The sequence below is a fragment of the Mus caroli genome, chromosome 18, assembly GCF_900094665.2.
Source record: "Mus caroli chromosome 18, CAROLI_EIJ_v1.1, whole genome shotgun sequence".
NCBI classification, from domain to species: domain Eukaryota; kingdom Metazoa; phylum Chordata; class Mammalia; order Rodentia; family Muridae; genus Mus; species Mus caroli.
This window is the reverse complement of record NC_034587.1, coordinates 29,243,395-29,267,657: the sequence shown is the minus strand read 5'-3', so window position 1 is coordinate 29,267,657 and position 24,263 is coordinate 29,243,395. Positions and strand designations below refer to the sequence as shown.

General features: G+C 46.7%; 2 protein-coding genes across 5 annotated transcripts in view; one reads left to right on the top strand and one right to left on the bottom strand.

The window, feature by feature from the left end:
* The first annotated feature begins 1,889 nt into the window (after positions 1 to 1,889).
* On the top strand, positions 1,890 to 5,076 carry Sft2d3 (SFT2 domain containing 3). The gene has a single exon (XM_021150220.2). The coding sequence runs from the start codon at positions 2,500 to 2,502 to the stop codon at positions 3,136 to 3,138; it is 639 nt and encodes a 212-aa protein (XP_021005879.1). The 5' UTR covers positions 1,890 to 2,499; the 3' UTR covers positions 3,139 to 5,076.
* A 670-nt stretch (positions 5,077 to 5,746) lies between these two features.
* The window catches only part of Wdr33 (WD repeat domain 33), a 111,388-nt gene continuing 92,871 nt past the window's right edge, over positions 5,747 to 24,263 (bottom strand). Inside the window, exons 17-23 of one of the 4 annotated variants that reach the window (XM_029472111.1) lie at positions 20,306 to 20,414; positions 19,002 to 19,090; positions 16,586 to 17,021; positions 11,181 to 11,344; positions 10,991 to 11,086; positions 9,211 to 9,426; positions 6,342 to 6,949 (exon numbers count right to left, since the gene is read on the bottom strand). In XM_029472111.1, the coding sequence (XP_029327971.1) occupies positions 6,773 to 6,949; positions 9,211 to 9,426; positions 10,991 to 11,086; positions 11,181 to 11,344; positions 16,586 to 17,021; positions 19,002 to 19,090; positions 20,306 to 20,414 (1,287 nt within the window). In that variant the 3' untranslated portion in view covers positions 6,342 to 6,772. Of the gene's footprint in view, positions 6,950 to 9,210; positions 9,427 to 10,990; positions 11,087 to 11,180; positions 11,345 to 16,585; positions 17,022 to 19,001; positions 19,091 to 20,305; positions 20,415 to 24,263 lie in introns of all 4 variants that reach the window. The other 3 variants (XM_029472113.1, XM_021150218.1, XM_029472114.1) reach the window with 3 other exon arrangements.

Here is a 24,263-nt window from a genome sequence, read left to right as displayed (position 1 = left end):
GTGCACGCTCTTGCCCCTCAATCCCGCAGGTAAAGTCTTAGCAGGAGCAATACGACAAGTGAAGGAGATGACAAAAGAGGAAGAAGCCAAAGTGTGTCTTCATTTGCAAATAAGACTCCATATCGAAGAGACTCCACAAACTCCACAGGAAATCTCTTACAGCTGATAAACATGCTCATCAAAGCAGCAGAGCATGCAAAAAATGCACAAAGATCAGTAGCATTTCAACATACTAATGACAAACATACCAAGAACTAGATCAGGAAAATAGTTCCACTTACACTATGTGTGTGTGTGTGTGTGTGTGTGTGTGTGTGCCTGTGAGTGTGTGTATGTGTGTGTCTGTGTGTGTGTGAGAGAGAGACAGAGACAGAGATATTTAACCAAGGAAGTGAAAGACTTGCACAATTAAAAACATTAAAACAGTGAAGATAAAAAGAAAAAGAAAACTATACAAGATGGAGCGGCCTCCCATGTTCATGGATTGGTAGAATTAATATTGTGAAGTGACCATGGCCAGGAATACAGATTTGGGTAACAATTTCAGAAAAATTTTATAGTAACAGAAGAAAGCAAGCCATAAATCAAGACACTTTTCAAGTACACTAGTGGGTGCCTCAAGCAGGTGGGGTTATAACTGTCAGAAAAGGGAGCAGTTTCAAGTCTCAAACTATTCATTAGATAAACCAATAGGATGGGGAATTTGGGAAGGGGGCAATTGGGCATATCCTGGCCTATGGGAAATCTCTCAAGATGAGGTCTGGCAGCCGATCAGCACTCCTGCCTCTTCTCCCTTCTCTCTCTGCTACACCCTTCATTCACCTCTCAAAGCTGTTACTACAGATCAAGCATCTATTTCCCACACCAAGGCCTCTTTGTAGCAATCAATGGCTTCAGGGACATCTCCCAAGTCTTCAAGCACATTTACTGCACTGAAAGACAACTGTGCTGATTCACCCAGCTTGGCAGCTCCCTGAAAGGTGGCTCACAGACCCTGTCCTAAAAACAATGACCCACAATGCAAACTGGCACAATTCAGACTAGTACAACACAGAAAGTGTGCAGGAAGAAAAGGCAGTCCCGGAACTCTCAGCCGAGTTGCCTGTGAGCAGACACAGGCAGACATGGCTACAGAAAGGGGAGAGTGGCACACACAAGCCACCCCAGAACAGTCGGGGAACTGACTGGAATGTGCTGGGGTTGTTCCATTTCTGATGCATGAGTCAAAATAATGCTTCCAGCTCATGAAATGGTAAACCAAAAGCAAGAGAGAGACATCTGCTCATCGTGGGTAGACAGAGACAAGACATGGAAACCAGCACAGTCACGGAGCATTGCGGGCGAGGAAGCAGGAAGACCGGAAGAGTCGGAGGATCAGGGAGCTTGCTGTGAGACTGTCTCCTCAGAAGCTACACCCACAGTCTCATCAACATGACTGCCTAAACACGGGCTGAACAGGAACAAGAGATAGCCTAGAGTGGATGGGAGAGATCAGGAGGTGTCAACCCACCCAGCACAAAGAACTACAGACACTAAGGGATGCTGAGTGTGAGACAAAAAGCCTTCAGGGGTTCGGTGCGGGGGTGGGGAGGGAGCACGCCAATTGGTTATCCAATACCAAATGGTCTGCTTTGAAAACACACGAATAACATTATACAGACTGAGCAGGTTATACTTGTATGTTTATACATATATGCATGTAAGAAGTAATGAAAAAAGACCTCCTGAATTGGAAAGAGATCAAAGACTGTTTGGAGGAAAAAGAAGGGGAAAATTTAATTATAATCTCCAAATACAAAAGTTATTACTTTTGAATAACTAAGAAAACAAAACAAGGAACCCAGAGAGTAAGGGTGGGAGTTAGCCCTTTATTAACCCCACTTTCTGTAGTGTGAATTTTTGAATTGTCTTTATTTTTCTTATATATATGGGTGATCTGCCTGCATGATGTTAAGTGTACTACATGCGAGGGGGTCAGATTTCCTGGAACCGTAGTTACGGGTTCTTAGCTGCCCTGTGAGTACTGGGATCCAAACCTGGGTTCTCTGCAAAAGCAACAAGTGTTTCTACCCACTGAGCCATCTCTCCAGCTCCTTCATTAGACTTGTGAGGTAACCGTAAACATGTAGATACTTGTAAAGGGGGTTGGGGAGAGAAGGAAACAGAGAAAAGGAAAGAAAATTGTTTACCCTTTCCCCCAGATTCCTCATTTATCACAGTTTTAGCAATGTTAGACACCTGACATTGATATACGTGTGTCACTAGATGTCCCTTTTATTGCTACAGCAACTCTCGTGTCTTTTAATGCTGACAAGACTTACTCGGTGACTAAAACACAAAACTTAGGATCTGGTAGACTACAGAACACAGCTGGACAGCTTACTCCACCACTTCCGCCCAGGCCGACCAATCGCCGCCTGATGATCCGGCTACTTCCGGTCGCGGGGTTGACAAACCCCGGAAGTGTCAGCCCCATTTCCAACGCCACTCGGGTCCGAGATGGCGGATCTCCACCGCCAGCTGCAGGACTACCTGAAGCAGGGGAAAGCGAGCAGGCCGGCGGCCGCAGAGCCGCTGCTCGGCGCGAGGGCAGCAGACGAGCCTGAGGCCGGGGCCTGGCTAGGCAGCAGGGTTCTGCGATGGCCGTGGGCACAGAGCGCTGCCGAGCCGCCGCCCACGGGCTCGCGCTGCCTCCCCAGCGTGACGCGAGGCCAGCGCCTGGTGGCGGGCGGCCTGTGTCTGCTGCTGGCCGTGCTCTGCTTCGGCCTGGCTGCGCTCTACGCGCCGGTGCTGCTGCTGCGCGCACGCAAGTTCGCGCTCCTCTGGTCGCTGGGCTCGGTGCTGGCGTGGGCGAGCGCGGCGCTGCTGCGGGGCGGCCCGGCGTGCGGCCGGTTGCTGCGCGGCGAGGAGACGCCGTCGCGGAGCACGCTCGGCTACGCCGCCGCCTTGGGAGTCACGCTCTACGCCGCGCTGGTCCTGCGCAGTACGGTGCTGACGGCGCTCGGCGCTTGCGCACAGGTAGCCGCGCTGCTCTACGCGTTGATCGGGCTCCTGCCCTGGGGCGGTGTGACGGCGCTGCGCCTGGCGCTCGGTCGCCTAAATCGCGGGACGGGTCTAGCCAACGCGCTCCCGGTGTGACAATCCCAGTCTCTAGGAAGAGGAACCAGCCAGGCTAGGGACACTCCACTGTACCCAGGCCAACAAGGACAAGGCACCAACTGGACTGCGCGGCGGAGTCCGTGCGCTTGAAGCGAATGTCAAGAACTGATGCACCGGCGGCTCAAGATCCTTTGGCTTCAGTATTGTGCGGTTCTGGGTCACATGGGCCACGAAAATACCTGATTTAACAGTGCGTCTGGAGATAACTATCATGAACTGCTTTCACACTAAACTGGCTTTACACGGACGTCAGTTTTAGCGAGAAAAAAAGAAACGAATAGCTTTCTGACTTTGCTTTGGGAAGAACTACATTCTACATTAAAGAAATTGCAGGGGTATGTTGGGTTTCAGTCCTGCGGCAGCTTTCCAAACCCTCTTTATTTCCTATTCACTGTAAAGCAATCCAGATTATCAGATTAAACAGTAAATTTATCCACTGGATTTAAAATAGTGATTAGTTAATACAATCTACCTCAGGGGTTTTCTTCAGTTAAGAAGCAAATATGGTGCTTTATAATATTTAAGTGTAAATATTTACTTGTCAAAGCAATATTCTGGACCAAAAAGCCAGATATCCAGTATGATTGGCAAAATTTGCAAAGGTTTCTGCAAAAGGAATCCTGGGATACAGGACATTTTTACATCTGCAGTTACTATAGTTATAAATGATAGGTTATAATGATCGCTTTCATGATTCCTAACATTTGCTGCTTGTTAAAAGTCCTACGTAGTTTGATAATGTTGAGTAAAATGCTTTTCATACGTAAAGTTCAGCGGGTAGTTTTTATGGTGCTGGGGAGAATCAGCACTTAAATCTATTGTAATTTATTGCCAAAAACTATTCAGTATTGAGCCTGGATGCACTAGAAAGTAAAGGGTATTCAACTTCAAACGTCGCACCAGTGGTTCTCACACTAGACTGGCACATCAAAAGTACCCAAGAAGCCACATCCCATCAGTTCACTTACAATACTGGTGGATGGGTCCAGACATTTTTTATGTATAATAATAATATATAAGACATACATGTCCAGCTGAGGTTAAGACTCATATGTGTCCACTGGCTTGTACAATGTGAAAGTAATTGTTTCCCAGGCTGCTCCAATGTTGCCTTAACAGGTTAGGTCAAACAGTCCCCCAAGATGTGATCCTATACTGGCCAATATCCCGACTTCACAGATTTCCAAGACAACTAACCCTTAGTAGTCCTTTTGCTATGCTCTCCTGGCAGTAAATAGAGCTACCCACCTCTCTCAGGAAAGGAAATGCTATTTTCAAGTAGTGATATGCATTTTTTATGTTATTATGTTCAAGATATTAAATTGTTTCCAATATTGTCCCAATAATTCATTACTTGAAAATAAGTTTTATAAAATTCTAAACAGTATTTTATATTTTGACAGTAGTGCTAAAAATGCTATATGTAGATATGTGATGTCTAACGTAGAGGTTCTGTTTATAAATGAATTCATTCTCAAAATATGAGCTGGATGGTCTCTGGATTCCTGTACAGTTTCATGGACTCTGATTGTAAGGCGTTTGTATGCTGTGCCAGGGGAGTATGAGTGAGGAGGAACAGAGCTTCTAATGGTGTGAGTGCTGACATGTTTATTTTTGAAATTGACTAGAAACCTTCAGGTTCTAGCATCCAGATAATCCCCATTTCTTCACTCCATACCCTCGGAGCTAGGGAAGCTTTCTGTGCACTGTCCAACTGTGTCAGCATCTCTTTATGTCCAGCACCACTCAACTTGCCAGGTAAACAGCTGGTAATGCCATGAGAGGTTAGCAGCTCTTGGAGTGACTTTTATAAAGGATTTCTTAGAAGGGCCAGTGGTCAGGGCTGAAGAGGCAGCTCAGTGGTTAAGAGTATTGGCTGCTCCTCCAGGAGACATGGATTCAATTCCTAGCACTGACAATTGCCTATTATTCCAGTTCCAGGGGATCTGATGCTCACTTCTGGCCTCGCAAGACACCAGGCACACAACTGATACACAAACAGAAACTCAGACAAAGCATCCATTAAGGGGGGCGGGGCTTAAAAAAGAAGAAATGGAAAGGTCAGCATAGGAAGGAGAATCTCAGTCTGACTTCAACAAGAGCTTTGGGGAGGGGCGTTGGGGAGAAGGGAGAAGTGGAATCCCAGGCAGCCCTGACACTTACTGTGTAGCCAAGGACAGCACTGGACTTCTGATTCACCTAGTTCCACCTCCCAAATGCTAAATTACATATGTGTGCCCAGATATAGTTGGGTATTTTTTTTAAAGAGAGGATCTCTCTATATATGTATATGTAAGCTGCCTGATCATAGGTGCTGAAGCTGGCTTCCAGTCTGTGAGTTCTTAACTGCTGAGCCATCTCTCCAAGTTCTAACTTTCCTACCTTTGTTTTTGTATGTATGTATGTATGTATGTATGGCTTTTTAGGGTGGTGATGGTTTTGACAGGGTTTCTCCGTGTAGCCCAGGCTATCTTGGATATATGTATGGCTTTTTTAGGGTGGTGGTGGTTTTGACAGGGTTTCTCCGTGTAGCCTAGGTAGGCTGTCTTAGAACTCGCTTTGTAGACTAGGTCGGCCTTGAACTCAGAGACCCGTCTGCCTTTGCCTCCCCACCCAGCTTTTTATTTATTTTTAAAGCAAGAAATTTGTCACAGTAAAGAGCTTTCTGGTACCTTCTATCTTGTACCCTGAACCCTGAAATCTTCACAGAGTACGTGTGAAAGAAGAGATTGTTTTCCACAATGTAGATACTTTGTTCCACGTCCTTTGAACGGCATGATAAGATGCATCAAGTTAATGTTGTTTACAGCAGATCTCTCTCTCAGTGACCACTCAAAGCTAAACTGCTAGGAGATGCATCCAAGGGAGAACCTCTAGTTGAAGACCCAGAAGATTCAAATTTTTCTTCAGAGTAATTTTTGACCCCATAGAGCATGTCTGAGGTTTTGAGCCTTCTTGAACATGTTAGAGCAATTTTAAAGTATGCCTTATCGCATAACAAGAACAGTGTAACAACAGAAAGGTAAAAATGACGTGAAAAGCAGAGTTGGCAAATGACCATCTGTTCGAAGTGCCAGTAGCAAGGTCACCCTCAGCAGGTCAGGGACGCTGAAAGCAAGGGCTCCTTAAGGCCAGCACTGCACAGCGGGTGCTGCTGTTAACTCAGTAAATCACATTCTGTATTCATACAAAACAAGGATTTTTTTTTTCTCTGACAAACTGTACATATAGAAATAAATTTCCAATTGGACATGAACTTAACTTTGTGGAGGTGCTCCATTTCTCATGACACTTAAAAAAAGGATTCCAGCTTTTATCTTCACAAACAAACGGGAAGAGTCAGAGCAACGAGGAGATACAAGACAAAGCAGGGCCAACTCCCTGGGGAGGGAGTCGGCATCAGTCTTTCGTCTCGAGTACCCCACCTGGGCTCCTAGACCTCAGCTGCCCCAGAAGAAGCGGTCAGGGCTACAGTGGTAAAGGCTTGTTTCTGCTTCAGTGGTGAGCCCACAAGAACGTCTTAAATAGTATCCAAAGAGACAGTGGACTGTTCGGCCCTCCTACCGGCCCCTCCCACTACCTCTTGAAGTGCCTCGCCTTGGAGGGCCAGAGTTCATGTTACTCCCTCTACCCCAGTTACTGCCACTCCGGGCCCCTCGAGAGGATGAGCTGCTGCCTGGAGGGCCACCAAAAGGTTCATCTCTGTGGTATCCATCATGGTGGTCTCCATCCAAAGAGCTGGAACGGCTGGATTTTGGCACTCTCTGGGAAGGTCCTGGGCCCCCTCGGCCTGAAACAAAACATGGTTCAAGAAATGGCTTTCTGTATCCCAGTGCCTGCTCCCCAGTCATTCCCGGTGTAGCGCTCTCTCTCTGATGACAGTGGACCACCAGGAGGTCCTAAAGAGATACACAATGGCTTTCAGAGCTGATGGGCTCTAGCAAGCCCAAGCACAGCAAACATGGCCCTGGCAGGCCTTGCCCTTTCCCCATCTCCCTGCCTTGCTAAAAACCGTTAGACCACATTGCTAAAGCTAGTCAACAAGGTTCATCCTCTTATTCGGTTGGCCACTTCCTCCAATGTTGACCACCAAGATCTGGCTATCAAAGTATTGATGTTCAGCAATCCAAAGCCTCCTTTGGCTCACTTAGTCAACATGCTCAATCAAAACATACCACCACATCCTGGACTATTCTAACACGGACCTCTCCTTTTCCCTCTTAGAAATGACACCTGCCAATCAGCCGCTTTACTTCTCTTCCCAATTAATAAAGGATGGATCTCTCTGTGAAAATGCGTGTCTGAGTGTGGTTTGTGCCTGACCTAGAGTCTGGGAGGAGCACGTCACTATATGCAGGTCCCTGTAGTGGTTCCTCTGTCCCTTCCTGACCTCATCCCTGCTCATGGCCTCAGGCCTCAGCATCTCTGGGGGCCTTACACACCCCAGGGCTGTTTTGCCAGAGGACCAGAAGCCAGCAAACACTAGGATCCCCAGGAAACCTGCAGCACACTGGACATGCTTTTGTTCTCCTGTGCTACCAAAGGATTTTAAGGGAAGACTTCAAAAGCACCTGCTAACTTTAGAAGCAACTAAGATACATAGGCTGGCTGCTGTTAGCAACAAAGGCTCCAGTTAGGATCTGTTTACAGCCCATCGTGGCACTTCGGCTTCTTTTCATATCTTGAGTGATGTGAAATATTCTCAAAGAACAAAAATAAATTGGCTTTCAGAGATTTACTAACTTTAACTTGCTTCACACTTAAGATAGCAAATGTTTAGCTATAAAACTGTCTTAAAAACCTTTCTTAGGTCAGTAAGATGGTTCAGTAGGCACAGGCACTTGCCACCAAACTTAACAACCCAAGTTCCATGCCCAGGACAAGATGGAAGAGGTATCCTCTAACTCACATGTGCACCGTGGCACCCACACACAAACATATGAAGTAGATAGACTAGAAAAGGAAAAGAAGCTATCTGGGGAGAGAGTGGGCCTTCGTCAGTGATGTTCCTGCTCCAGTGGATGGCACCCTACACTATGCACATCTGGATAGAGCTAACTGAACCTACTGAGTCATACAAGCAACCAAAAGATACATTAAATTGGGAGATGGGTTTGGGGATGAACTAGCCTTAAATATATTATGTTTTAAACTGTATTATTATTACCAAAGAATAAATACAATTATTTTTTTCTTGAGCTCAGTGGTACAGTGCTTTGTCTACTATGTGCTAAGATCCTGGGTTTGAGTCCCAGCACTGCACATAAATGAATATATAAACAGAACTTTTTCTCGTGAAATGATGTGATTGGTTCATCTCCTAGAGCACGTTCTTTCAACACTACTACTATATTTGTTGAGTGGAAGTTGAATCTAATGGAGGAGATAAAGATGTTAGGGGAACTTGGCTTATTGTCATGCAAAGCACATGTCCTTGGCCAGAGCATCCTGACTGCCCATGAATTCATCCTAGACCATTGCATACTGAACAGTACTGCATTTAACTGGGGGGAGGGGGGGGTCGACGGGAAGGGGGGTGGGGGTGGGCGAGGTCTACTGGATATATACAAGTCATTTCTGGAAAGAATACATAAAAGGCAAGTGAACAAGATGGGGCATCCATAGCACAATACACAGGTCCAGTCCGACCTAAAGCCAGACTTGTAGTCACTGGCTGCTACTCCTGGGTAAACTGCCACTGGTCCTCCTGGGCCTCAAACAAAAAGTGCAATACAGAACGTGGGAGAGGTAATGCTCTTCCCTGAGGTGATGCCCTTGAAGGCTCTAGCAAGCCATGGGTGGAGGCTACAACTGCCAGGGGACTAGCTAAGCGTGGAGGGTGGGGCAGAAAGGGCAGAGCAGAAACCCTGAACAGGGAACTCCTGCTGAGTCAGTTGTCCTAAGGACCCAAACAAACTACACTCCCACTAAGTCTTAAGAGCCTGATTCTCTGCCCAGACTAAGCTCAGAGACGGTGGAGGCAGCCATGGGGACTCAGGGCATATGTGGCTGATGCCAGCAGCTCTGGGACTGTGACTGCTGTCCTCTTACCTTTGCTTCCTCGGTCCTCTGAGGGGCCTCCTTGGGCCTCCATCTCTCTGTGTTCAGACGTGCCTGACCCATCATGCCAGGGGCGCTTCCGGGGTGGTAGAGAGGCCATGTCCATGCCTTGGAGAGAAGAGGAGCGCTCTCTGCTAGCTGGCGAATGGCCATCGTGAGGGGGATGATCAGGTCGGGGAGCATCCCGAAAGTGTTCATGACCTGGTCCTGAAATGAGACCGGAAGGTTCCAAGCTTTTAAGGATCTGACAGTTATCACCTCAGTGAAACAGTGTAGCCCAAAGCAGCTGGGAGACTATGCTCAGAGCAAACCTGAGAACTGAGAGCAGGAACCTGGACTTAGTAGATAGGGTGTGAGTCACACCTGGAACATGAGAGAAAGAAACTCCTCCCAGAATAAGAGGAAGCAGGTACACACAGGAGTTCTCCGTCATCTTAGACCCGGGTTATCCTCACAGTCTTTGAAGCTACTGAGCAAAGGGGCGGAGGGTTGGCTCAATGGGAAAAGTGCTTGCTGTGCAAATATGAGAACAGAGCTCAGATACCCGGCATCCACATAAAACCTACATGTACACAAGACCCCAGGGACAAGCTGGCTAGCTAGACTAGTCACATCAGCAGGCACCTGACCAGCATGCAAAGAGGGCAGCCACCAAAAAAAGTCAGTGTCTGGTTTCCATACACATGCATACCTACCTGCATACCTGTATACCCATACACATGAACATACATACATATATACATACATAGCTCATATAACAAAAAAATACATCTAGTAATGTTTATGGTATCATCAACTAAGATGAACAAAATTTTAATTCTTTTATCCTTATTTTCCAAATAGATGACAAAAAATGTACTAGAAAGAGTTGTACTGTTTGTGTACATGATGGTATGTCTAGAAGCCAGAGGTAATATAAAGAGTCTTCCTCGGCTCTCTATTTTTTTCCAATCCCCCACTCACCACGCCAGGATTACTATGTAGCCCTAGCAGCGATGTGTTTGCCTCTGCCCCTCCAAGTGCTAGGTTAAAGGTATGTGCCACAACATCTGGCTTCCCAACTTTACTAAGCCAGGGCCTCGTGCTGAACTGAAAGCAGACATTTGACTCAAGGGGCTGATGAGTGAGTTCTAGGGGTTCTCCTGTCTCTGCCTCTTCAGTGCTGAACTACAGGTGCCAGTACCACGAATGGCTGAGGAGTCAAACGCTAGTCTTCATGCTTATGTGGCAAGAATATTAATGAGACATCCAAGAATAGTACTGTTTTATACTTAACACAAATCCCTCTAAGATTTATTTATTTCAAGTATGTGAGTACATTGTCGCTGCCTTCAGACACACCAGAAGAGGGCATCGGATCCCCATTACAGATGGTTATGAGTCACCATGTGGTTGCTGGGAATTGAACTCAGGACCTCTGGAAGAGCAGCTAGTGCTCTTAACCGCTAAGCCATCTCTCTAGCCCCCCTTTACTCTCTTATTTTAAAAACAAAACAAACAAACAATCAGAAATGATGGCATATGCTTTTAATCCCAGGACTCAGGAGGCAGAGGCAGGCAGATCTCTGAGTTCGAGGACAGCCTGAAACCCACTAAAAACCAGACCTGGATGCTCCCACCAAATTCTACATTCAATCTATTGAGATAAAACACTGAAGTAGATAGCTAGGAAGCCAACCAGCCTCCATGGAGTTAAACCAGAAAAGACAGAACCTGGAGATGGGCCCGTACTCTGTCAACTACCACACCATAAGCACGTCTCCTTCCTTACCGGGCTCTCGATTTCCATCCCAGGAGTCTGGCTTCCGTCCTCCTTCAAAGCGAGGAAACTCATCAGGAGTGGGGAGTAAGCACTTCCTGGATCCCCCTACACAGAGGAGCAAACAAACTGTGCTCACAGGCCGCCCAGCTGTGCTCAAGGCTGCTTGCCTCTTAAACCAGCTGTTCTCAACACTGCTCACCTCGAGGGGTGCCACGGCCTCGACCACGGAGATCTCGTCCTCGGGCTGCTTCATCAGAAGCATCAAAACCCTCTTCTGGACCAAAGTCATCAGGACCAGGAAAGTTGTCCCTTCCTCTTGGAGGAGCGCGGCCTTCGTGTCTTGGGGGAGCACCTCTTCTAAAGCTGAAAACAAAAAGACAATGTCCACCTTCTGGGAAACATTACTCTTGTCTGGGGAGAACTGGACGGGAAACCTGAATGCACACTGTAAGCGGGGAGAAAAGCCTCATGATATATTTCTGTTGTTTTCTGTATAGCCCTGGCTGTCCTGGAACTCAAGAGATCCTCCTGCAAGTATCTACTTTACAGTGCCAAAGCACACAGGAAGGCAACAATATGGCAGGCTGTGAGCTACTTGAGCTTCCAGGAACAGAGCAAGTCCTTCCTACGTGTTATTTTGCTTCTTTCTTCCTCACTAACTATTACACTAGAACGGGTACTTTTTTGTCACTACACCTGACTCAGCTATATTTTTGATGATTAGCTTTTTTTTTTACATACATCCTTGGAAAGGGGGAAACTGACTGTGGTAGTTGGAATAGCTATGGCGCCCAAAGACTTGTGTGTGTGAATGCTTTGCCCAAAGGAAGTGGCACTATTAGGAGGTGTGGCCTTGTTGAAGGAAGCATGTCCTGGTGGACGCAAGCTTTGAGGTCTCATACATGTTCAAGTTCACTCTCCTTGCTGCCTGTGAGTCAAGATGTAGAACTCTCAGTTCCTCCAGCACTAGGCTGCCATGCTTCCTGCCACAATGACAATGGACTAAACCTCTGAAATTCTACGCTAGCCCCAATGAAATGTTTTCCTTTGTAAGAGTTGTGGCCATGGTGTCTCTTTACAGCAATAAAACCCTAATTAGGACACTGATCCTGACTTTTTGGACCTCTGTGCTCTGTATTTGCCCAGGCCTATACTCTCTGATCTGGGCAGCTCAACCTGCCACGTGCTGCTCCTGGGCCTTCTTCCTATGGTCAACAGGCATGCTGACCTAGCTGGCTTGCAGGCCCACCCACAGGTTTGGACCCAACACAATCTTCTCTGTCTTACACATTTAAAACTCAGACTAAATGGCTTGGAACTATGGCTAAGGTAGAGTTTGCAAGGAAGCATGCAGAGAGCTGAGCTATCAGGAAATGCATAAAAGCACCTCCATTGGCCACGAGTGCTCCAGAACGCAGGCAATGGGACAGGGTGCTGGTCTGACTCAGAATGGGCCCCACAGGTTCACATAAGGAGGCATGGACTCATTAGAGGAGGCGTTTCACTGGGCATGGGCTTTCAGGTTTCAAGTGCCCACACCAGGCCCAGCCTCAGTTTCTGTGCCACCCCCCTCTTCTTCCTCCCAGCCTCCCAGTCTAGGGTCAAGCCTGTCTGTCTCCCTCCATGATGATCCTCTAAAACTTCGAACAAGTCCCCAACTAAATGTTTTATTTAAAAGAATTGCTTTGGTCATGGTGTCTCCTCAGAGCAATACAACACTAAGATGTCAGCATGGGCAAGTCTGCATGACTTTCCTTACAGCTCACTTTATTTTTTTTTTAATTTATTTTTTTCTCGAGACAGGGTTTCTCTGTATAGCCCTGGCTGTCCTGGAACTCACTTTGTAGACCAGGCTGGCCTCGAACTCAGAAATCTTCCTGCCTCTGCCTCCCAATTGCTGGGATTAAAGGCATGCACCACCACCGCCCGGCTTCCAGCTCACTTTAATTACCTGCTTCATCCCCACTGACATGACTAAAGTGGCTTTGCTGTGAGCACAGGAAAGCTGGGTCAGAGCAGAACTGCACAAGAGGCATGATGGGCCAGGACCGCCTCTACAGGAACACTGTGCCAAAGCATCCACTGTACTAAGACCCTAGGTACGAGCACAGAGTCTTTACCTACTACTGGGATGGAGTGCTTGTGTCCCCTTAAATTCCTATGTTGAAGTTCTAATACCTATATGGTACAGTATATAAGGTATATAATATACCACATATGGTACAGACAGGACGTAAGTAGACAGGGTGCCATGAGGACATGAAGGCAGAGCCAGGGTAATGAGATTAGGAAGGAGAAACAGAACAATGTACCAGTACTTGTAGAAGAGCACTCACCCACCCAACACCCACACTTATACCACACAGACATACATGCCGCCATGTGAAGAAACACACAGTGACCTGCAACCTGAGAAATGGGCCTCGCCAACAACCAACCCCATTGGACTCTGATTGGCTTCCAGCCTCCGTAACTGTAGACAATAAATTCCCACTTTCGGGCTTCCCAATGTTTGTTCTGAGCAAAGATGCCTGAGCAGGTAAGGCATCTTTGAATCAACTGGTTCCTCTCACATCCCTTCCCAGTTTAATGGCAGCCACTAGGACCTAAGGAAACAATAAGAAGGCGATGTGTGGGCAAGTGATATAATAAATAAATAAATACATCCGAGCGCGATGGCACGCACCAGTAATGTCTGAACTTGGGAGGTTGAGAGGTGGAGGAAGAGCAACCTCAGTACAAGGTTGCACCTTGGCAAACAGGAAGTTTGAGACCAGCCTAGGATACAGGAGGCAAGACTTCAAAAAGCAACAGGGCTGGAGAGATGGCTCGGGGATTAAGATGACTTGCTGACTTGTAGAAGAGCCATGCTTATTATTCCTCAGCACCTACATGGCAACACACAACCATTATAACTCTAGTTCCAGGGGACCCAATACCCTCTTCTGTCTTCCAGGGGCACTAGGCATGAGTGAGATACATATACATTCAGGCAAACACACAAAAAACACACACATTTGTGGGGGGGGGGCGGGGGGAGCCCTCCTGAGCTAGTGAGATGATAGCTTAGCAGGTAAAGACACTTGCTGCCAATCCTGAAGACCCGGGAATCATTCCCAGGCCCACATGCTAGAGAGAACTGACTATTACAAGCTGTCCCCCAACCTCCACTTGCATAGCATATGGCATGAACACATGAAGATAAATAAATCAGAAGAGATGGCTCAGCAGTAAAGTGGGCACTGCTTCTCCTGATGATCTGAATTCAGTCGCCAGCACTCAAATCAACTTACAGCTCCCTACAACTGCAGTTCCGTGGGATCTAGCACCCTCTTCCTACTCCCAAGGGTACCTATATGTACATGCAGTCCCACATACAGAAAAACATACATAGAATAAAGAAATGTAACACAAATTAAACAACGAAAAATCTGTCTCAAGCAAGTTAGGTTTAGCGCCACAGGCTTATTATCCCAGTCACTTGGCGGGCTGAGGCAAGGGAACTCTAACTTCAGGGCCAAGATAGTCTGTAGAGCGAGAACTCACCCTTTCTTCTTTTTAAAGTCTGCACCAAACTTTTAAAATTAATCTTTGTGTATGTGTATATGAATACAAGCATATGCGTGCCATACTGTGTATGTGGAGGTGAAGGAAAACGTTTCCATTTTATTCAGACAGGGTCTCTCTTGTTATTTCTGCTCCCACCACCACCACCACCACCACCACCACCACCACCACCACCACCACCACACACACACATTTCAGGAGATTGTCCTGTCTCTGTCTCCTATCTTGCCATAGGAGTACTGGAATTACAGATATTATGCACTTACCACATCTGGGTTTTTTCTTACATGAGTTCCTGGGACACAAACTCATGGAATGCACTTTTACCTACTGAGCCATCTCTCCATCCTGTACTGAACGTTTGAGACAGACTTTTCTCATTGCTGTCATTACTTCCTAAATAATACAGTGCAGCCAGGCATGGTGGCATGCACTTTTAATCCCAGCACTCCAGAGGCAGAGGCTGGTGGATCTCTGGAATACATAATGAGACCCCGTCTCAAACACATGCTAAGTATAATATAAAACTTCCTGGAGCAGTCGGATGGCTCAGTCCGTAAAGAGACTGCCATACAAGCATGAGGATCTGAGTCCAGATCTCCAACACACATGTGATCATCAGGGCACAACACAATGTGTCTATAACCTTGGATCTGGGGACATAGACATAAGAAGATCCTAGGAGATTACTAGCCAGACAGTCTAGTTAGACTGATGATACACAGTAAGTTCAGTAAGAGACTCTACTCTGTAAGTGACTGACAAAGATATCTGATTTAACCCCTGACCTCTACATACAAGTGCACCCACAAAAACATGTACATACACTACACATAACACACATATGAATATAACACACAGTAACTACTTGTATAAATTTATATTGTATGAAGTACTGTAAGCATATAGAGATGTTTTAAAGAACATATTAGGAAGTATATGTTATATGCAAACACTACGCCACTTTATACAAGAAACTATCTATCTGCTCAAGGTGTTTTATGTCTAAGGGTCCTCTTAAACTAGCGCCCTCATCTATCAGGGATGACTATATAATTCATAGTGAAAGACTGTCCTAAAAGTATGGTAAAATGCACAAAGCTGCCAGGAATGCCTTTAATCCCCTAGCTCGTGAGGCAGAGGTAGGCAGATCTCTAAGTTTGAGGCCAGGCTGCTCTACAGAGTGAGTTCCAGGACAGCCAGGGCTACACAGAGAAACCCTGCTTGAAAAAACCAATACACACACAAAGGAGAAACACAAAGCTCTCTAGGAGGAAAGGCTCTAACAGAAGGAGTCACAGCTATCTGTACAGTGCTGTTCCGGGTGGAGGGAAGGCAAGCCCAGAGAGTAGTACAAATGTGTGCCTGAACAGGGTGTAGGCTGAAATCTGCCACGGGGAGACAAAAATATAAATGAAGGCCACAAAATGTGAGGTTCGCATAAATGCAAAGATTCAAGAGATCAACGAACACTGCGCAGATGTCAATTCTCACACACTCAATGACTGCTGTCCCTGCTTATTTAAATTATAGCAACTCCTGCTTCTCTTCCTCCACATTGCTTCTGTTCTTTTTGCATCCGCAGGGCTGGCAATCCAAGCCTGAGCTGAGTTTAAAAGGAAGGTGATGCTTATTGTGATCTGACTTTGTTCAGACTTTAGGCCTATTTTACAGGCCTGTATGGTGCTCAATTATAGTATCTGGCTCAGATATTATTATCTAAACAAGGTGAGCCCGGACACTGTAAATGACATCCAAGACATGCGTATACACCACACACAGGAGGCAGAGACGAGGACAGGGAATTCAGGGATAGCCTGGACTACATCAATGAGACCATATCAAAACAAACAACTTGAAAGAAAAAGGCCTCAAATGCAAAACTAACAGAGAACTTGTAACATAACTTGCAAGTGTAAATGCTAACCCACAGAAGGTAGGGCTCACTCTATGCAGTACTTTCCCCTACACAAAGGAAGACATCTTTGTAGGGAGGCTAGAGAAAATGCAGCGAACCCAAGGACTTCACTTTCCTACCTCTCTTCCCTGCGCCCTCGAAATCGCGGGTCATCAGGATCCCGGGGGAAGCGGTCATCTCCAGGTCTGCGGCCTTCCCATGCCCCTGGGGGGCCTCGGGCTGCTCCCCGGCCATCCCCCTCATTGAATTCCCTGTGATCAGGTGGGAAGGGAGGTCCAGGGCCCCCTCGTCTCCACTTCTCTTCTTGTGGTAAGGGTCCTCCTCGTCCCTCAAATTCCCGTAACCGGTGGCCAAAGCGCTTGTCAGGATGGAAGTCATCTGGTCTGAAGTCATCAGGGAAATCAGGGTGAGAGCCACGCCTGTCAGGAGGACCCCTGCAGTCCTGGCCACCCCGGAAAGGTCCCCTGTCAGGACCATGCTCAGGGCCACCACTCTGCTCATGCCGCCTCTCTGACATGGGGCCCAGGTGATGGTTGGGAGGGCCTCGAGTGTCACCTACAAGAAACAAAGCTGACTGTTAGTATGGCTTCCGTGAGGCCTGCTGTGCAGGCCTGCTCTACAATATCTGTCAATTTTAGGGCGTGCTGTGCTCTATAGTGCTTTCCCTCCTGGGTTCTCAGCACACTTAGAAGAGAAACATCCCAAACCATCATATAGTGGGAAAACCATGGGTGGTTTTGGGGTGCAACTCCTAGCTTTGTAACCTGACCTAGGGAAATCACTAATCTCTAAGGAGTGTTGGCTTCTTCAGCACAGGTGGGAAACATCACCAGACCACTTGGCATGATAATGGTCTTTTCCTGCCCTGCCCCTGAGAAGTCAGGCTGCAGGCTGTGACATCAGACAGCCAGGTGTAGTGATGTACGCCTTTCATTCTAGCCCTGGGGAGGCAAGGGACATGAATTTCTCTAAGAGTTTGAGACCAGCCTACAGAGTACGTTTCAGAGAAGCCAGGGATATATAGTGAGATTCTGTGTCAAAAATAAAAATAAATTTTACACACACACAAGCACACTGCTCACATAAGGGCCACAAAGCCACCACGGGCACCATGTCTATCTATGTTGCTGCCACCCACTATCTACCGTGTTAGCCCTGGCCTGTTTAGCGTCATGCCACATCACACTTTAGGAGTCTTCTTAGCACATTCTTCTGTAAGGCTCACAGAACCATGGATCCCTCTACAACGGCTTGGAGACTAGAGAGTCCTGCTACCCTACAAACCTTGGGGCTTTTTGCTTTCTCTGGAAATGATGTGCCTCAAATATGCTATTATTAGCAATTTTTTTTGCAGACAGGAATTTCCCTCGAGACTTTAAAAAAGCATACACACATGCATGCGCACACACAAGCACACACACACCAATGGGCTGTTTTGGCAGCTACTGGCCAAACTACCGCAGCCACCACAAACACTAACTCTAATCTCCGCCAACACTTAAACCGACTTTTAAGGAAGGCACAAGCAAGGCATGGTGACGAGTGCCTGTGATCTCAGCACTCAGGATGCCAAGACCAGAAGAGTCCCAAGAGTTCAAAGCTGCTGGCCAGTGCTTTACAGCAAGGCCTTGCCTCAAACAACCAACAGCCTGCATATAAATAATGAGTAAAACTGAAGGGAAATACAAAAGGGCACTCTTGCTTTTAAAACTACATTTGAAAGCTAAACCCTGCCCTCTGCTCAGCTAGCTCATGCCTTCTGCTGTTGATTCCCCCACAAACTTCCACCCTTTCACGTCTTATCTCCCCAGCCACTTCAACTCCTCCTCTCCTCTCCGCACGGACGGAAACATGGCAATCTCAGTGTAAGTCTGTGATGTCAGAAAGCCTCTCTGGACTTGAGCACATCTGTCCTTTCTTCAGCAGTTTGCAAAGATCGTGGTTCCACTTCCCTAATAGACAAGCCCGCAATACTCTGTGTTCTTACAGCTGTCCTGGTTAGTTCTGTGTTAACTTGGCACAGCTACAGTCATTTTGAAAGAAGGAATCTCGAATGAGAAAATGTCCCCACTAGACTGTCCTGTGGGGTAAGCCTGTGGCGCTTGGTTGATGACTGATAGAGGAGGACCCAGTTCACTGTGGGTGGTGTCAGCCCTGGGCTGGTGGTCCTAGGCTGTGTGCAAAAGCGGGCTGAGCAAACCAGTAGGAAGCACTCCGCCATGGCCTCTGCATCAAATTCCGCCTCTAGGTTCCTGCCCTGACTGCCTTGGGCAATGGATGTATGAGCTGTAAGGTAAGAGAAACCGTTTCCTCCCAGGTTGCTTTTTGTCATGATGTTTCATCACAGCACTAGAAACCCTAGCGAAAACAGCTGCTTCTCCAACTTCAGGTGCCAGAACTTAGTGTAACTCCTGGTGACAGCTAACTGGAGGAACCCACACATGTTCCACTGGGCCTGAGTTGGCCTACAAATACTCATCTCACCAGCTCGGTTTAAAGGTAGCCTGTCAACTTTCTCCAAGGAAAGAAACCTACCACTACAAACGGTGATGTGCTGGTGGTGGCAACTAATCCAGGAGGGGATGGTAGGCCACTTGCATGTCTCTCCCTTCTCCCTTTGGTCCCTAGGAGAAAGAGGGGAGGAAAGGAAGCCGGACGGGTGGGCAGAAGGAAGGAGAAAGGGAGAGGGGGAGAGAGCAAGACGAGCAGGAACAAGTGGAGATACACGCAATGTGGCAGAGGAGAGGCCACTTCTTTCATTAATGAAAGGACCTAGTGAAGAACACAGCCCCTTCCCAAGGGTAAACCCCAAGTCTCCAAGAAAACTCTCCACTTTCTTTCTCTCTTGCACATCCTTCTGTGTATCTAACACTACCACTTCTATGTAATAGGAATGGAAATAAAAGCTCTCCGAACCCCTGCCCTTTGCTGCCTCTAATATCTCACATAAGTTCAAAGCTGAGCTTTAAATGTCTAAACTTCTAAGCCTGGCTGACTTCTCTTAGTCCAACAGGATGGGACAAATAAGCCCAGCATGCACCACATGGTGCTGTGGGCTTTGCCAGTTAGGAATACAGGTATACAGCCCTGTGGGGTACAGTGCCCAACAGTGCCCCGTGTGCTAGTGCATTGTCTTTCCTTAAGGACCCATCCACTTCCTCACTCCTGCTCACAGTCCCTCTAGTTCTTCCAGCTAAGTCTCCTGCCAGCCCTTATCCTTTACGCCAACTGGGCCCACCTGGGAGCAAGGGCTCACTGTTAACTCAAGCAGAGCCTCCACTTAAATTATAACCTTCAAATAACCATATCCCCTAAATGCTGACAGTCCTTATTGTTGCTTTTCATAGTATCGGTACATCGCTTTCTTCTTTACAAATCTGCCTAACAATGTATACAGTTAAAGAATCCAACACAGTACTAACTGGTATAATAATTACGGTAATCCTGATAACTCTAAGAACACCGTTAAAATCCTGTATCCACTACCCTATCAAGGAGCTTAAAGCAGAGGCGATTCTGCTCTTCGGAAGGCCAGAAGCATGGACCTGTATCCCACAGGCACAGGATCAGTTCCCATTCCAGTGTGGGCTGTGCTGGCCTGAGGCAGACACAAGTGCCAGGGTTGCTCAGTGGTTTCACTACCAGTCTCTGGTGGTGTGGAACTCATTTCCTCTGGCCAGCATCACTGCCTAAGGAAACATTACCTATGACAACAAAAGACAAAGCAGTTTTCCCAGCAGTTCCAATACTACTGTATCAATTACCAACAAAACCATTTACTGTAAAATGCACATGATAGTGGTAGAATACAAACCCTTCCTCAGCAGGCATATATTTACCTTTGTTAGGGCCAGGTCCTTGTCCAGGGTTCAGAGGAGGGATGCGGCCTTGTGCACCCTGTTGCCCTAGGCCTGGTATCAAGGGTGGGGGACCTGTACTCTGTCCTTCCTGGGAAGACACATGTAAAGATGGGTATGAGACCACAGACAGATGCTCTGTACAACTGTAACACATGAAAGACTGCCCCAAAAGCTGCTAAGGTTAACTATTTCGCTAGTGACATTAAAACAAAATTCCCCTTAAGTGGGCTGGGGCAATACAATAGCTTCACAGATAGAACGCTAGCATGAAAACCAGATAGAGTTTGAATTTCCCGTACACAAGTACCATCAGATGAAACAGCACAAGTCTATAAACTCAGTGTACTTATGGGAGATGCAGACAGGAGACTCCCTAGAAGCTCACAGGCCAGCTCGCTTGTCATAGACTCCAACAAGGTGGAAGACAAGGATCAATACCCACAGTTTCCCTCTGACAGTCACATGCACACTGTGGCATACACACAGCTGCACACACACAAAACACCGCAGGCTGAGACAGACAGGATTCTAAACTGCAGGAAATGTTACCTCTCTGCCATAACCAAAGAAAGAAACATTCCTATCGCTTTCAATTAAAGCCAGACCTGTTCCTGTAATGTCAAGGGAGAGCATCAGAGAAAGCCAAGAATCACAATGTAGCATCATGGCTCTTGCAGAGGGCTAGCTCCTAACAACAGGTAGGCAGCTTTAACTGTCATGTTGTGACACTGTGACCAAACCTCTCAAAGCTACATTAGAAGGGAGCTTTCTATGACTACTTCTTTACTTGTGGGAGGGGCGCCCACATGTACATGCAGAGGTAAGAGGACAGGAGTTGAGGCAACATCTCTCTCATTTGTATCACTTCATTACAGTGTAACCTGGTGACCCTGAGCTTCGGGCCAATTCTTGTCTCCCTCCCACATCCAGCAGCAGCAGTGCTGGGTTGAGATTATAGATGTGTGCCATTGTATCTGGCTTTAAAAAAAGATTTATTTAATTTTATGTGTATTGTTTTGCCTGCATGTATGTATGTGTGCTACATTCATACCCAGTACCCATGGAGGTCAGAAGAGGGCATCAGATCCCCTGAAACTGGAATTATAGAAGGTTGTGAGCCACTATGCAGATAATTAAATGCTGTTAACCACTGAGCCAGCTCTCTAGAGCTGTGTGTGTGTGTGTGTGTGCGCGTGCATGTGTGTTTGCACACGCATGTGTTTGTCTGTCTGTGCCTTGGTATTAGATTAACACAGATTCAAACATCAATATAAAATTACCTTCATGTCTCAAACTCGTCACATAAACAGAACTGACAGTCAAACTGCCAGTGCAGTGTCTCAGTGGGTAAAAGTCTGACTGCCTGAACTGGATCTCAGGACTTCACAAGTATATCATTACAAATATCTCCCACCCACAAAAATTAATTAAAATGGTTTGACGATACAAGCCTATAAACCCCGAACTTAGGAGGCTGAGGCAGGAGGACTGAGTAAGGCTAGCCTGGGTTATATGATAAGTCTATTAAAAATCAAAACAAAACAAAATAAAAAACACGGAGAAAACTGCCTTTAATAATCCAAAGTCAGAATTTTCTGGGGCTTTGGTTTATTTAGTATACAGGCAACATGCAGAGGTCAGAGAAGGTCAGATGTTTTTTTCCAGCTCTCTTCACATCATTCCTGTAAGCTCTCTCACTGAACCTAGCAATAAGCTGGCAGGAACCCTATTGTCTCTTGACTCTTGCCTCACAGTGCAAGAGTTACAGTTGCACGTGGCCATGCCCAGCTTTTTAATGGGGGTGCTGGAGATTCAACCTTGAGTCCTCCCTCATACCTGTATAGCCAGTGCTCTTATCCACTGAGCCATTGTTCCAGGCCTCAATGGCAGAAATGTCTATACTGCCAGGTAGAGCCCTTGACAGTTCTTTTTTTTTCTTCTTAATTAGATGTTTTCTTTATTTACATTTCAAATGTTATCCCCTTTTCCAGTTTCCCCTCCAAAAATTCCCTATCCTCTCCCTTCTCCCCCTGCTCCCTAACCCACACACTCCCGCTTCCTGGCCCAGGTGTTCCCCTATACTGGGGCATAGGAGAGGACCAAGGGCCTCTCCTCCCATTGATGACCAACTAGCTCATCCTCTGCTACATATGCAGCTAGAGCCACAGACCCTCCATGTGTTTTCTTTGATTGGTGGTTTAGTCCCAGGGAGCTCTGGGGTTACTGGTTAGTTCATACTGTTGTTCCTCCTCGGGACCCTGGACAGTTCTTAACACTATCTTCCCTGTTGCTATGTTAACACCCAGATTCCACTGAAGTGAACCGGTGAAAATGTCAGAGCCATCACTTCACAACCAGACGCTATTCAACCCAGTCCTGCCTGCGCTCTCTTGTGTAGTTTATCCTCAAAGAACTTAAAACTCGCTGGGCAGTGGTGGTGCACACCTTTAATCCCAGTACTCGGGAGGCAGAGGCAGGCGGATTTCTTAGTTCGAGGTCAGCCTGGTCTACTGAGTGAGTTCCAGGACAGCCAGGGCTGCACAGAGAAACCCTTTCTCAAAAAACCAAAACAAACAAACAAACAAACAACAACAGCAAACCCCACAAAAACAACAACAACAAAAAAGAACTTAAAACTCTCCTTGCAGTCTCTCAAGTACCAAATCAATCAAAGAGGAGCAGGACTTCTTGAAGACCTTGGAAAGGACCAGAGAACTACCCAGCAAATTCTCCTACATTCAAATACTACTTTAAACTTTAAAATGTGGGGACTGGGATGCTTGTGGATACCTGCCATCCCCACATTTGGGAGACAGAGGCAGGGGGATCTCTCCAAGTTTGAAGCCAGCCTAGGCTACACAGCAAGCTCCAGGCCAACTAGAGCTACATAGTAGGACCCTGTCTCACAAAATACATACATACATTTGTATGTACATACATACATACATATGTTTGGGGTATGGTTTTCTGACACGTGGTCAAGGATGACCTTGAACTCTAGATTCTTCTGTCAAAAGCCAGCATTCACCTCCATATCCAGTTTTATGCAGTACCAATGCAGTACCAGAGACTCAACCCAGGATGCCACACATGCTAGCAAAGCATTTTGTCGAATGTGCTACATCCTCTTGCTCCTGCACATGATGTGACAGCAGGGAACAGCTTCAGCAGAAGCTCACGCACACAGCCATTATCTGAGTGCCCCGGTCTGCAATGAGTTTTACGTCAGTGTATCAGAAATGAAAACAGGCCCTTAATACCCCCATGCCATCTTTAAAAGTGGTGTGTGTGTGACAGACAGTAAACAGATATAAATAAATGTAATTAAAACAACAACTAGTGGAGTGACTGAGAGGCACCCGCTGCCATGCCTAACAATCTGAATTCGAGTCCTAAGGTCCAACTGGTAGGACAGAATCAATTTCTACAAATAGTCCTCTGACCCCCATATACTTGCTGTGGGCACATACACACACATGCACATTATTAATTAAATAGAACTTTAAAAATACTTTAAAGGGACATGAACAGAAATGTTAAACGCCAGCTGCTTACTCGCAGACCCATAGAACAACCAGGCTAAAAAGTCCACAGAAGAGACTATGACAGTTGTGGAACTGTTCACAATCTAGCATGTTCCCTCCTTAGAGCGTGGCATATTCTTAGGGAGCCCTGGCACAAGAAACTGCAGATGATCTTTTTTGGAAGAATCTCTGTGAAGAGTAATCATGTGTAAAGACACATGAAATTCTGTTTACTGATGGTGTGGTTAGCTCTCCATCTTGGTCTCTCCATGTTCTTCCAGGCTGAGCACCACTGCGGTAAGCCTCGGCTGACTTAAGGGGCAGTCAGACCCAGCTGGGACTGCTTCTCCACATCCGCAGCAGTACTATACAGAGAGTCCAGCCCCACGTGTTAATATGTACAAGCTGGAAAA